Consider the following 12,441-nt stretch of genomic DNA (forward strand, 5'->3'; position numbering starts at 1 on the left):
TGTTGGAGATAAGAATCCCTATCTCATGAGGAGTTGCCAATCAACACTCTGTAGTAGCAACGAGCACTACTACCCAACCATCCCTGCCATCGAAACAGCCATCTCCCAACCAAGCACATGTCACCGACGCCCACTTCCCGTCCACACACACTTACACCTACATCACACCACTATCACAACCACCCTCCTCACAAAACCGCCTCATCCATATTCCTGATCCAGTTCCACATCCACCTCACAGTATCCAAATGCGCCTGCACGCCTACCCTCTCATCAACTGTATGAATATTGCCCAAGCCAACCTGCTCCTTATCCCACCCGGGGCCGTACCTAAAGATATTCTCGCTCAAATCCCAGTAGTACCTCGTATCCGTGTTACCTGTCATGATACCAGGGCTTACTATGAGCTCTTTGCCATAGAGGGCGCGGGTAGTTCCGGAGAGGACTTGGTAGGGCGTTACGGTACCGTTGGAAGAAGACCAAGAGGGGACCAGGGACGTAGGTGTGACAGGTGCTGGCTCTAGCATGGTAGGACCGTGAGAGAGGGTGATGCTAGATGGGGTTTCTGTGCCGTTGAACGCGTGCAGTGTAAGGTTGTATTTCTGCGCTACTTGAGCTGCGAGGGCTGCAATGTGTGTCTTTACAACTGAGGAGCTTGAACCGACATTGATGCGGTGGTTTACCGTTATTTGTGTTCGTTCGGGCAAGGCGTTGGTTTTCACACCGCCGTGGATTATGTCGACTGCTACGGAGGTTGTGAAGAGGTATTTTATGCCTGGGCCTGCTTTTGCTGCTTCTGATGCGAGGTCGTCTTTTGTCGGCTTCTTCGAACATGTCGCAGTTCGTTTGGATCGTTTGTCTAGTAGTTTTCCTAGGTGGCGAGGGAAGTCTGGAGCGTGTTCGGCTCCACATTGGAGGAGGCCTAGGTAAGGGTTTTCGTCGAAGAGATGGGGCTCGTAAGGGTTTTCCTCAATCAAGGTGATGAGCTCGCTGGCGACTCCGATGCCGTTGTGTGCTGGCGGGATGCTGCTGTGGCCGCCAGGCATGCGCACAACAATATCGACGTCGACGTAACCTTTTTCAGCAACGCCAGGAATTGCGAAGTTTGCGCCCCAACTCTCAACATTCACGGCGCCCTCGTCGATAATAGCGGCAATAGAATTGTGCCCGAGCTTCTTTAGCAAGTATTCCGAAAGATGTTGCGCGCCTTCCCGACCAGAGATCTCTTCGTCAAATCCAAAGGATAAGATCAACGTTCGCTGAGGAGTAAACCCGGCAGAAATCAACGCCTCGACGCTGTTCAAAATAGCCATCAACTGGTTCTTGCAATCGCTTGCACCCCTACCCCAAACAAATTTCCCGTCATAATGGCCCGAGAAAGGCGGATATGTCCACTGCTTAACTGTAGAGTCAGGAACAGGCACAACATCCTGATGCGCCATGAGCAAATTAGGCTTCAAGCTTGAATTCGTGCCAGCCCATGTATACAGCAAGCCATGCGTATTGACCTTCTCCAATTGCAACGTCGCATGCACGAGTGGAAATGTCTTGCCAAGATAGTCTGCGAAAGAGTACATTATGTCCCATCGAGGGTCAGATCCGATCTCGCCCATGTCATCGTAGCTTTGCGTAGGGATCTTGACAGCACCCGATAAGCGCTCGATGGCAACATCACGAAAAGCGTCAGATGTTAGGTAGCCCTCCATTTCATCCAACTCTTTCGTCTTCCTTGCCGGAAACAAAGGCTCGACTTGCGAGCATTGCGCTCCCGACTTGGCGTTGCTTAGGTCGGAGGGAAGGTGCCATGGCGACGAGATGGGAGCGGTGACATGACGTAAGAAGACCAGTATCCCTAGGCAAAACACAGCGCTGCCGATGAATTGACGGTTGTAAGGCTTTGATGGAACAGGTATTGGTGTCTGCTTTCCCCAGTTCTTGCCCGCCATTGTGATGGTTGTTGAGAGTTGGAGGCTTGGTGGCTCGGAATGTTAGTTATCGGATGTTACGCGGGAATAAGTGATGATACAATTGCAACTAGTCTCGATCAGGAAGGTACATCTACGGGCCCTGTAGTATTATCGGATCGACGAAATATTCGTATCTATTCTGCCGTCCTCACATCGCATGCTAAATGCACAATTGTATCTTGGATTGTCGCCATTCCGCAATGGATGTGCCATCCAAAAGCGCAACCACCCAGATCTATGTTCGTGGGGAAGAGTCAATCCCATTCTCAATCCTCTACCAAAACTGCTTCCAAAGCATGTTGGCTTTGGTATCATGATCGCAGAACGTAACCGATATCCTGCCCTCGATATCGTACCACCGCACGTTCTTGAATACCACCGACATCACTCCAGGTTCCTCTAAACCTGGAATTTCCACCGCGGATGGCGATCTCCCATCGCCAGATCTTCCGCGGTGTCATGAAAACCGCGAGTATCCGGTCTTTCCAATAAGATTCTCTCCTTTTCTTTATTCTCTTTCTTCAGTACTATCAACAACACCCCAACAACGATCAGGTTTAGGCATGAATACCCAAGCGCAAAACTATGGCCAAGAATATACCGTGGCCCAGAGTTTGCGCGATACAACTGCGTACCCAGCACGGCTCCCAGATTACCGATACTGATCTGCATTGCATTCGCCGTCGCTCGTTTCGTCTGGCCGCTTACGTTTATCGCTGGCCAGCAGAGGATCAATGCAACGGAGGGGTATATGCCGATAGCAGCAAAGAAAGTCCCGACGTAGGAAACGCCAGGCCGTGCCTTGGGGTCGGTGTTCGCGAGAAGAATGATGTAGCCGATGATCGCGACGGTGGAGGTTGTGAGGATGAAGAGTGCGCGACGGGCATAGCGCTCGGAAAGTATAGCCCAGAATATTGTAAAGATGGTTGCGACTGCATAAGGCGGAATAGAGAGGAGTTGGGACTGAGCTGACGTATAGCCCATATCGCGGATGATCGTTGGCTTTGAGAATGTCAGAGAGAGCTGAGCTTGGCACTCAACCGAGATAACTTACTAGGAACAATGATAGCGTGTACAAAGGTAAGCTCATGGTATGGAAAGCAAAGGCGTACAACCAGATCTTAATGTCTTTGGCTGCAACTAGCACTTCAGCCCACGAGAACGCCTCCTCGTTTGTAGCGTCACTATCGGCTTTGAGGCGCGCTTGCACGAAGGTTCGCTCTTCTTTGCTGAGCCAGCTGACTGTGCCTGGGTAGTTGGAAATGAACCAGTACGCGACAACTCCAATCACAATGGTGAGAAGACCTTCCTGTGTCTTTGTCAGTGGTAGAACTACTAACAGGCAAGTAGACATACGAGAATGAAGATCCATCGCCAACCCTCGTATCCTCCAACATTACGCATGTGCGCGATTCCGTACGCCAAAATCTAAAGCTGTCAGTGCGAGCGAACGAGAATCCATTGCAGAGACAGCATACTCCACCAAAAGCTCCAGCAAGCGAAGCGCAGCTGAAGAATAACGAAATGCGATATTGGCGCTCTTCGCGCTTGTACCACATGCTCAAGTAGTATACCACACCTGGAAATAGTCCAGACTCGGCAACACCCAAACTGCAATGAAGTCAGTCCATCTGTTCTGGTGTCTCGCTTGCACGCTAAGTGCTTCCCAACAGCTACTCACAAGAAACGCACGGCGAAGAAGCCCTCTCGATTCTGTGTGACACCCATCAATGTTGCGACGATACCCCAAACTATTGTAAGCGTCGGTAACCAGAACTTCGGTGTGGTTCGCTTGAGGATGATGTTGCATGGTAGCTCAAACAAGACGTAACCGATGAAGTACAGCGTAAGACCTGTGAGATACTGGTTTCCTGTCATATTCAGGTCGGTCGTGAGGCCTTCGATGCGGGCGTTGGCGACTGCAGAGATAAGTCAGTATACTCTTCTCCCGCTAGAGGCCAGGCACTTGTACCATTGCTGCGATCGAGGAAACTCAACAAATACAGGACTGATACCGCGGGCAACAATCTCAAATCCAGCGTTCGTAGTAGCTTCTTCTCATTGATGGTACCCGAGACAACCTCGACATCACTGTCGGATGAGTTCGACGCAAGAGGCGCGTCATGCTTCTCCGATGCCATGATCACGATTGAAACAGTCGTGAACCAAATGCGTTAAGATATTTTTTGTTTACTCTGCGACACCCGGGCACTAAGGCCTACTTATCAGCCGGCTATTTTCAAATTCTCCGTAGCTTGAGATGATGCAAGAACGTGGGTTGAGCAGCTCAAGCCGCCGCAGCGTCATGACCACGGGCTCATGCACGCACCCAGGCATAATCGTGGGCTATCATTGGAGCGCATGGCGTGTCGCGTCCGATGCGAGGTTCGATGCGTGTTGACACGGAAAGCCTCCTCGGCATCGTTGCATAACATGGCGAATTGTTGCAAGGGCTTATGAGGATTGGTTGTACACGAAATCGAGGGGTGGTATGTCGTGATTGTAGATCCATGCTGCTAGCCGCCTTGGGTATAGATCCGGAAGAACCACGTTGCCATTCGCTGAAGACTGCTCATACAGTGTTCTTGGTACAGCAAGCAAAGGCCTAGCAGTCTTGAAATGTTTACTTATCTTTAAAGGCTTTTTCCCTTGTACGTTAGTGGCAGAGGGTTACCCGTTCACGAACCAGCATCTTCGCATCAAGATAGATTAAGCGCTAAGATCGGTGGGACACTTGGTTGCGCTGATCTGGGAATGAAAAGATGTTAAGGGCAATACGATCTCTACAGTCATATAGTTACACATGCATATACCTGGATCAAACTGCCCACCCTATGATCTTATGAAGCCCATTTCCCTACATTTTTCTTTGGTACTCACTGCTCCTCTCTCCGTTCAACGAGTGCAGTCTACACAGAGCGGCTTGTAGACGGTGCTTATTATTCGAGAAGATGTTTTGATTGGTGAGATTGAGAGCGAGTGGGTGCATGTAGCCAGCGGAAAGACCGAGGATATCCCAACTGAAAAACTTGTGGAAGGGAGCCTCTGACGAGTATCTCTTCAAGAACCGTGACTGCGCTGGCCCATAGAAGCGTGAACACATCCAGTTCGTCCTTTGTGGGTCCGTCTGGCTGCGCGCTATACGTACAATCTTGCGCTGCTGCTAGGGAGAGAGCCAGAATTTTGAGCGATGGGTTTTGAGACTTCGGACGCTGAGATGACCCCACATCGCGTGAGAAGACTGTTGTTATGTTGTGTTGCTTGGTATAAGGTCCATGCCGCCCCTTCGACGACTTGGCGTGATGTAGTAGATGGAGAAAGCGCTTGATGTTGGCTATAGGAATGGCCTCTGCAAGCACGTCCTTGTTGAGTGGCAACGTCGCTATGTTGTCCTCGTCCATCGATATCTGCCGAAAAGAGTGGCTGGAGATGTCATTTGACGTTGTGTGGTACCCAGAGTTTGCGGAGATCGTGTGAACACCCTAAGTGAATGCGCGGGGTACTGGTGAATTACGTTCAATTGGAAAGACTGAGAATGCTAGAATTACGATGGCAAAGTAAGAACTTTACATCAAGACCAGAAACCAGGAAGCGGTTGGTATAGACGCATTTGAGAGATGACGTGAATAGCAGTCAGCCTTGGTGAATGTGTTTCATCCAGGTGACGCCACGTTCCACCAACTCTCTCACTTCCTTCTGACGACTGACTCAGTGACGCCAGGTCGCGTATCCGTCGGCCATCTGCATGGAGAACGTCATGTATGGACAAGAAAACGAAGCCTTGGCGGTTGTTTTTGGTCTTTTGGTCGGTCGTGGACGCGTCTGAGGCAATTCATTCACGTGTTTTCTCGATTCAGTATATCGATAGTCCTACGGTACTTGTTCTGGAAGCTCAATCGGGTATGCGAAACTTGCCAAGGCTTAGAATGCTCCCGCGAGTAAAGCTGTTTCTGAAGCTGTCGCGCAGATGAAGCTTTGGCGGACCCTCATATTGTTGCTGGACCGTCACAGTATGGACTATCTGACCCTCGGGAGTTTGTGGCGTATTCTCGTCTGTAACAATGATCTTGGGCAGAGACAGGTTGCTTTCAAGGTCTATATCTTGAGGTCCGTGGATCCGTATAGAAGTCATGCCGCCCAGATCGGTAGGCACCAAGTCAGAAGGACTCAGGCTGCGTCGATACCCGCGACGATCTTTGCGCTTCCGGCCAATATTAGTGGGATAGTAACTACGACCTCGTTCGTGGCGAGGTGCTTCGCCCAAACCCATTTTCCATAGACAGTGGCGAATGAGCGGACGAAATGTGGCTATGCTACCCGCTGTGATTCCAATCCCCGGTTCAATCGTGCTCCACAAAGCAATGTCAGTAGTAGCATCTAATCAACCTCGTTAGTAAAGCAGGATTGACAGTGCGTTCGAGTGGTGAATGCGTACATAGAAAATCGGGTCCTTCTACGAGCGTGTGAATATACCCCATACGAATGACAGTACCGGTGCTACCACTAAAGTCTGGTTAGTTCTTGATCCTCAGCAGCTGATAGATCCTACCTACATTGCAGCGAATGCAAGGATACCTGCAACCAGTAACTTTGTGTTCATCTTCATGTCTAAACCCCAAACAATGAAGAAAGGAAGCAGACCGAATCCCCAGTCGGCGAGTGCATTGACGGTGGCGAGCGCATAGGTAATGCCCAAGGTTGGCCCTCTTGCTATGCACTTGCTTGAAGACGGATGCTCGTTCCAAAATGCAGAGACTGTATGAATTAGTAACTGCATAAGGTAAGCATCGGACAAAAGCTTACTGGGCAGGCACTGGAGCATAACTAGAAAGAGGTAGATGAGACCGCACAACACCGTACCTAGCATTAGCAGTCTGATGCACCAGATATGCCAGCGCTCGATCGCGACTCTGAGGTAGAAGTAACCAATAGCAAATTTGAGCAGACAGTTCGCTATCACGTAGAAAAGCTCACACAAGTACCAGAACTGCATTGGGTTAGTTGTCAGATTGCTAAGCAAGGACGTTGGACTGACCATAAGTGCTGTCTTTCTATCGCTGTCACTCAAGTCCCACCGATGCCGTCCGGTTCCATGTATCGCAGCAACGATCTGACATGGCAGGTACAGGGTGAAGACCGCCTACAAAGTTTGATCAGCACAGCCAACTACATGTGTTCTAGAGGTGACAACTTACTAGTGATGCAACCATGAAAGAATCATCCTTTCCCCATGTCTTCATCAATATTGCGCGAACATAGACTCGTAGGGCGACAGTCGTCCATGTGAGCACAAAGAATAATGTAGCAATAGCGAATACTTCGCGACTGCGATCGTCCTTGGTCATACTTCGGGCTCTTCTCGGCTTCTCCAGCTTGGTCGTCGTTCTGTGATAGTTGTGCCTCCTGTCATAGCTCCTTGCGGGCGTCCATTCGATACGTTCCTGGTCAATTTTTACGCGCTGAAAGATGGTTGAGTAATCGACAAGATAGCGAGGGAGGTTCCGGTATTATCAGACCCTGAAGCCTAGGGGGCCGTTGCTAGTTGTCCCAGCCGCATACTCTCCGAAACTGGCAAGACGCATTGCCGTGGAATACCAGTGCGAAGCTATTGACCCACTATTGAAGATCATGTTCGTACTTGAGTCATTGACGACGTCCCTTGAGCTTCATTCGTTGACGAATCATGGTACCTTCAAGCCACAGCACGGAGATAACTCCCTGGAGTGCGCCATGCGGCTAATATCATGCAAGTAAGTTTTGACATATAGCATCTAGATGTCAACTGCCGAAACACTAGGCACAAGTTTTCACGGTATATTTTGTGCAAACCCCACACGAATCCCAGCGTAAGGGTCAATCGTTGACGTTGGGAGGTCATCTCCCAACCACGACTTCAGGCTGTGTTAGATGACACAAAGCGCATGCTGCCAATGCCAAATACACAAGCCGAGTGCAAAAGCCATGATTGGGGGTACCGTTGGTCGAAGCGGTCTAGTGTTTTGAAGTTTGGGTTAGGCAGATCTGGGCGAATCGGAAGTTACCGTGCCGCGGTCGATCTCCACAGTGATAGCCGTTGAGCGAAAAGGGTCAGGCCTGAACACATGGTAGTCCGGCAACCTTTGGAGCCGTTCTTTCAATCTGGTAATCTACTCGTCATCATCGCCATTTTGACAGCACCACGACTGCGATGCTTTGAACTACGAAAAACGGCTGCTCCAGCGTTGTGACTGTAACCGGGAAACATACCCGTACAGCCTACGACCTGCCAACCCACCGCGCTACGCTTGATCACGCGTGAACCGCTAATGACAAATTATTCCCCTTTAACAGCTGTTACGCCATATCTTCAGCATCATCTTCGTATTGTTCAAAACACCAGTGCCAGGCTCTTGTTATCGACTTTTGTGATTCGTTCATGAACTTCTTCCACAATCCGTTTCAGGTCCGACAAAGACAGCTGCCTGCCCATAGTAGTAAGACTGCGATGGATCATCGCTTGACAAACTCTCAAGGCTGTTGCTCATATTCTGCCTTCATGTCTTCTCTCTGGCCGAGTCGCAGGCAATGCAGCTCTCAACGCGATTCCATATGTTTTCAGTTGATCAATGCTCGAAATGACCTTTCGCAGCATTGATTCGCTGGATAGCTGCACAGCACCGCGGGCAAACCGCTTGCTGCGCCGCAGAGACATCAGTTTGCTGTCTCAAGCACAGCGCACAACCACGAATATAAATCACAGTATCTTGCAGACCTCAGTATCCAACTTCCTCTCCAAGCTTCGTTTCTCAGTCATCTCTTCTCTGTATAATACATATACCGGTGAAGTCGTCCACAGCTAAAACTAGTCAAAGCATTTCTCTCGTCGGAATTACCTCGTGCTTTGTCAGTATGGTTATCCAATCTTCAAGCACCTGCGCGCTACCGGAAGGTCTTCGCTACTATCTGCTTCGCGGCGATATCATAGGAGGCAGCATGATGGTTCCGCTAGTACCAGTAGATCAGCTACCCTTCCAACTCCAAGGAATCCCGCGCCAGTTGACCCATCGCCAAATCTCAGATGGAGGCTGGAAGCTTTGTTCAGAGACGAACCAGGCTTCATCGGCGCTCTTGATCCAAGCCCCTACAGCTACCAGCTTCCCATGTCACCCCAGTCCGACCGCGAAACCACGGTACCTGGCACCAGACCATCATGTACGTGCGGAGTCGCAACAACCTCGCTCAACACCTATGGCTACCTTTGAACGCCCGTCCTCACTAACCGACGCCTTCGCCTCCATCTACCAGGAAGATGCGCAGCGCCTCGGATACCGCGTCTCCCACCCGTCCGGCGTCGAGCCCGATCCATCCAAGAAAGAGTACTGCACGCATTGGATTAAGACTGGCGAATGTGACTGGACGGCCATCGGCTGCAAGTTTAAACACGAGATGCCTAGCATCGAGAAGCTGCGTGAACTTGGATTCGTTAGGGGCGTACCGAGGTGGTGGAAGGAGAAGTCTGCTATCGTAGCTAGGCCGCCCACGTGGATGCAGCGACGGCTGGCTGGGAACGAAGATGCAGACCAAGCAGGTGAGATGCCGGAACCAAGAGCCTTTCCTGATCACTCGACATTCAGAGCGAGGAAGGCCCAAGGATATGATCTACTCGGTGAAGAAGTGCAGCAGCCGTGTGATATTTTCAAAAGGGATTCCTCTCCTGAGCAGACCACAGCAGGTCGCTTAACACCTCCACCAGCGTCAGTTCAGGGACCGGTTCGACGTGCTAGCCAGATATTGGATCTGCTCATCGACCTTGAAGATGCTCCGGCTCCACCACCCGGTCCTCAGTTATCTCATACTTCAGCAGACAGTGCAGGATCGAGCGAGGCCCAAGTCTCTTCTAGTCGCACCTCGATTTCATTGCCATCGTCGCCAAGTCTCGGACGCAATCCTTCGTTGCTTATAGACTGCAAATCTCCCATCAAAACCATTACAAAGGAGTCCGCGGAGAAAGAACCCAACATTCGGCATCGCTCCCAACTGCCATGGGCTTCGGATACCGAAGACGACACCGCCATCCCCACCAATCCCAACGCTAAATCCCCTCGATCAACCCGACAGCGACGTAAACCCCCACCCCGCAGCAACGATGGCAACAACAATAGGCGTCCCGCCATTATTTCCATTACACCGACTAAATCCCAACCCGGTCTCGCATCCTCCAAGCATGCCGACAGTGACAACGCAGCAAAGAACACAGCACAACGCAGCAAGAATGCCTATCGTAAGATGCGCGGGAAAAATGGAGGAGAGGTCGGCGCACCATAACTGTATGCTAAGATTGAGCGGTTACGACGGGAGGTGCATCAGGAGGATGGTGCGAGGAAGGGTGCCGTGGCAGCGGTATCTGCGGCTGGTAGGTAGAAAAGCCCGTGTAGGCGGGGAAAGTGTGCCGGGTAATGGGTTGGGGGCATATATCATGGAACAGTGTTCGGCGCGATACGTTATGAGGAAGAAGGGAACAGTAGGCGATGGTTGATATATGCAACGTCAATAAAGATAAAATGGGTATGAGTGGTATAGAGGTTCCGAATCAGGTTTTTGCGTACGTTTGCCTATTCTTCTCACTTTCCTTGGCATAGGCTTATTGTACGTTATGCTTGTCCGATGTGTCCAATTCTGTAATGATATGCTTAACGTTAGTGTCGACCAGAAATACTAAGTTCGGACTCTCTCCATCTTTAGGCCCGAAATGTGCGTACTGCTTTGGTATTGGTGTTGGTGTTGAAATTGCGAGTAGCCAAAAAGCGTAATTGAAGGAGAAAAAGGGACGCCGAATATTACGCCGATGATGCCGCTTCTTCATCAAAACAAACAGAATGCCCCCCAGGTCAATGCCCTGCACATTCCTGTACAACTGCTCACACAAGCCGCCTGTCCAGATCATTGGACGCAGAATGAATAAAAAGCAACGGTGCACCTTTCCAGACATTGGTCGCCCGCCTATGCACCCCACTTCTTGACCGCCTCACCCAACTCTTTCGTAAGCCCTCTCCGTACAGCCAACAACTCTTCCTTCGCATTTTCCGCCTCTTTCTCACTCCTTTCAACTCTACCTCTCAGCTTCTCGACTTCATTTCTCAACTCTTTCCGTAGTTCTTTGCTGGCTTCTTCTACAACTGTTAACCGGTCTACTTCGGCGCGTAGCTTCTCGCCTGATGTTTCGACAGATTCTAAACGCTCCTTAATGGCCATTATCTCTTTTTTCATATACTCGGATTCTTTCCGCAGCGCATCGGATTCGATTTGCAGTCCGCGATATGCATGTGATTCTTTTGCCATTCGTTGTTGCAGATCTGTTTTCTCTGTCTCGAGGCCATTTACTGAGGCTTTCAGACCAGCATTCTCATCTTTGAGGTGTTGGATTCGATCTGTTAGTGCGCGATTGACACGCTCTGGTGCTGGACTACGTGGACTTAAAATGGATGATGGTGATGGCGCTGCCGTTGATTCCTTGAGGCTTGAAGGTACGATGATTTGCTCACTGAGGGTACGTCGGGGATGCTTCTTAGGACGGATAGCCGATGCGATGCCGGGATAGTCTTCATCGCGTTCGCGTTTGATCTTGACGTTCAAGCTGTCTGTTGCTGCGCGTTTGATGGGTGGTGCCTGGATGTCTTCAGGTATGGACCTTGATAGTGATGCTAAATCTAGTCAGTACAATAGCCAACTGGCCGACGATTGGTATTGACATACAAACGGTAGATGATCGCTTTGGCCGAACAGCAATTGGGTCCTTTTCATGAGGAGTACTGGGTTCTGATTTCCTCGATGGCGGCAGCAATGGCCGTTCTCCCTCGTTCTGCACCCATAAACATGCGTCCCGAAAATTCCTGGTAAACATGGTGGGATCCGATCTTGTCCGACATAGCTCTTTCACGTGGCCAGCAGCCAAGAAGTAGTAAAGAATGAGGGCCGACACGCGATGGATGGCTTTGGACCCTCCCGTATCGTCTCCGACATCACAAAAAGGCGCATGGAAGGCAACAGTACTCGTACTATTCACAGCTTGCAGCTCGTTACCGCCGTCGTCCAATTCGGTTATGCGATAAAAGCTGACCTCGGCTTCATCTTCGTGGACGTGCGCGGTGACGCGATCTATGGGTTCATCGTCGTCGCCCGCGGGGCCTGGCGCATATCCGCCGATGACAAGTAATTGCTTGTGAGTGGAACGGCCGAGCCCTCGCCAGATGGCTCTGCTGATGGTGAAGCTCTCGTCGAACTGGATCCATTGCAGTCTTGCGGCGCGCGGCAAAGCGCGAAAGGGCGCGGCAAAATTCGCACGCGCCCATGCCTGGACATTTTCGTTTGTCAGGGGTGATCTTGTCTCATTGAAGTCGGTCATTGTGGCGATTGATTGGCGTGGTGTCACCCGTTGTTGCGCTCGAGTTCAATGGGGCGCGCCTTGATTCGCAGACGCCGAGTTTGCGCAATTGCG

General features: G+C 50.7%; 5 protein-coding genes across 5 annotated transcripts; 1 reads left to right on the top strand and 4 right to left on the bottom strand.

The window, feature by feature from the left end:
• Window positions 1-188: 188 nt before the first annotated feature.
• ALTATR162_LOCUS5194 (uncharacterized protein) lies at window positions 189-1,946 on the bottom strand (the record flags this gene model as incomplete). Its single annotated transcript, XM_043312812.1, has 1 exon — window positions 189-1,946. The coding sequence occupies one exon, from the start codon at window positions 1,944-1,946 to the stop codon at window positions 189-191; it is 1,758 nt and encodes a 585-aa protein (XP_043168747.1).
• Window positions 1,947-2,366: 420 nt separating this feature from the next.
• On the bottom strand, window positions 2,367-4,108 carry ALTATR162_LOCUS5195 (uncharacterized protein; the record flags this gene model as incomplete). The annotated part of the gene is made up of 6 exons (XM_043312813.1): window positions 2,367-2,969; window positions 3,022-3,276; window positions 3,324-3,395; window positions 3,446-3,578; window positions 3,649-3,886; window positions 3,940-4,108. The coding sequence occupies 6 exons, from the start codon at window positions 4,106-4,108 to the stop codon at window positions 2,367-2,369; spliced, it is 1,470 nt and encodes a 489-aa protein (XP_043168748.1).
• A 1,751-nt stretch (window positions 4,109-5,859) lies between these two features.
• ALTATR162_LOCUS5196 (uncharacterized protein) lies at window positions 5,860-7,312 on the bottom strand (the record flags this gene model as incomplete). Its single annotated transcript, XM_043312814.1, has 6 exons — window positions 5,860-6,344; window positions 6,403-6,470; window positions 6,521-6,722; window positions 6,771-6,954; window positions 7,003-7,107; window positions 7,163-7,312. The coding sequence occupies 6 exons, from the start codon at window positions 7,310-7,312 to the stop codon at window positions 5,860-5,862; spliced, it is 1,194 nt and encodes a 397-aa protein (XP_043168749.1).
• Window positions 7,313-8,855: 1,543 nt separating this feature from the next.
• ALTATR162_LOCUS5197 (uncharacterized protein) lies at window positions 8,856-10,271 on the top strand (the record flags this gene model as incomplete). The annotated part of the gene is made up of 1 exon (XM_043312815.1): window positions 8,856-10,271. The coding sequence occupies one exon, from the start codon at window positions 8,856-8,858 to the stop codon at window positions 10,269-10,271; it is 1,416 nt and encodes a 471-aa protein (XP_043168750.1).
• Window positions 10,272-10,946: 675 nt separating this feature from the next.
• ALTATR162_LOCUS5198 (uncharacterized protein) lies at window positions 10,947-12,348 on the bottom strand (the record flags this gene model as incomplete). The annotated part of the gene is made up of 2 exons (XM_043312816.1): window positions 10,947-11,647; window positions 11,700-12,348. The coding sequence occupies 2 exons, from the start codon at window positions 12,346-12,348 to the stop codon at window positions 10,947-10,949; spliced, it is 1,350 nt and encodes a 449-aa protein (XP_043168751.1).
• Window positions 12,349-12,441: the final 93 nt, after the last annotated feature.

Source organism: Alternaria atra, assembly GCF_907166805.1.
Source record: "Alternaria atra isolate CS162 genome assembly, contig: 25, whole genome shotgun sequence".
In the NCBI taxonomy this organism is placed as follows: Eukaryota; Fungi; Ascomycota; class Dothideomycetes; order Pleosporales; family Pleosporaceae; genus Alternaria; species Alternaria atra.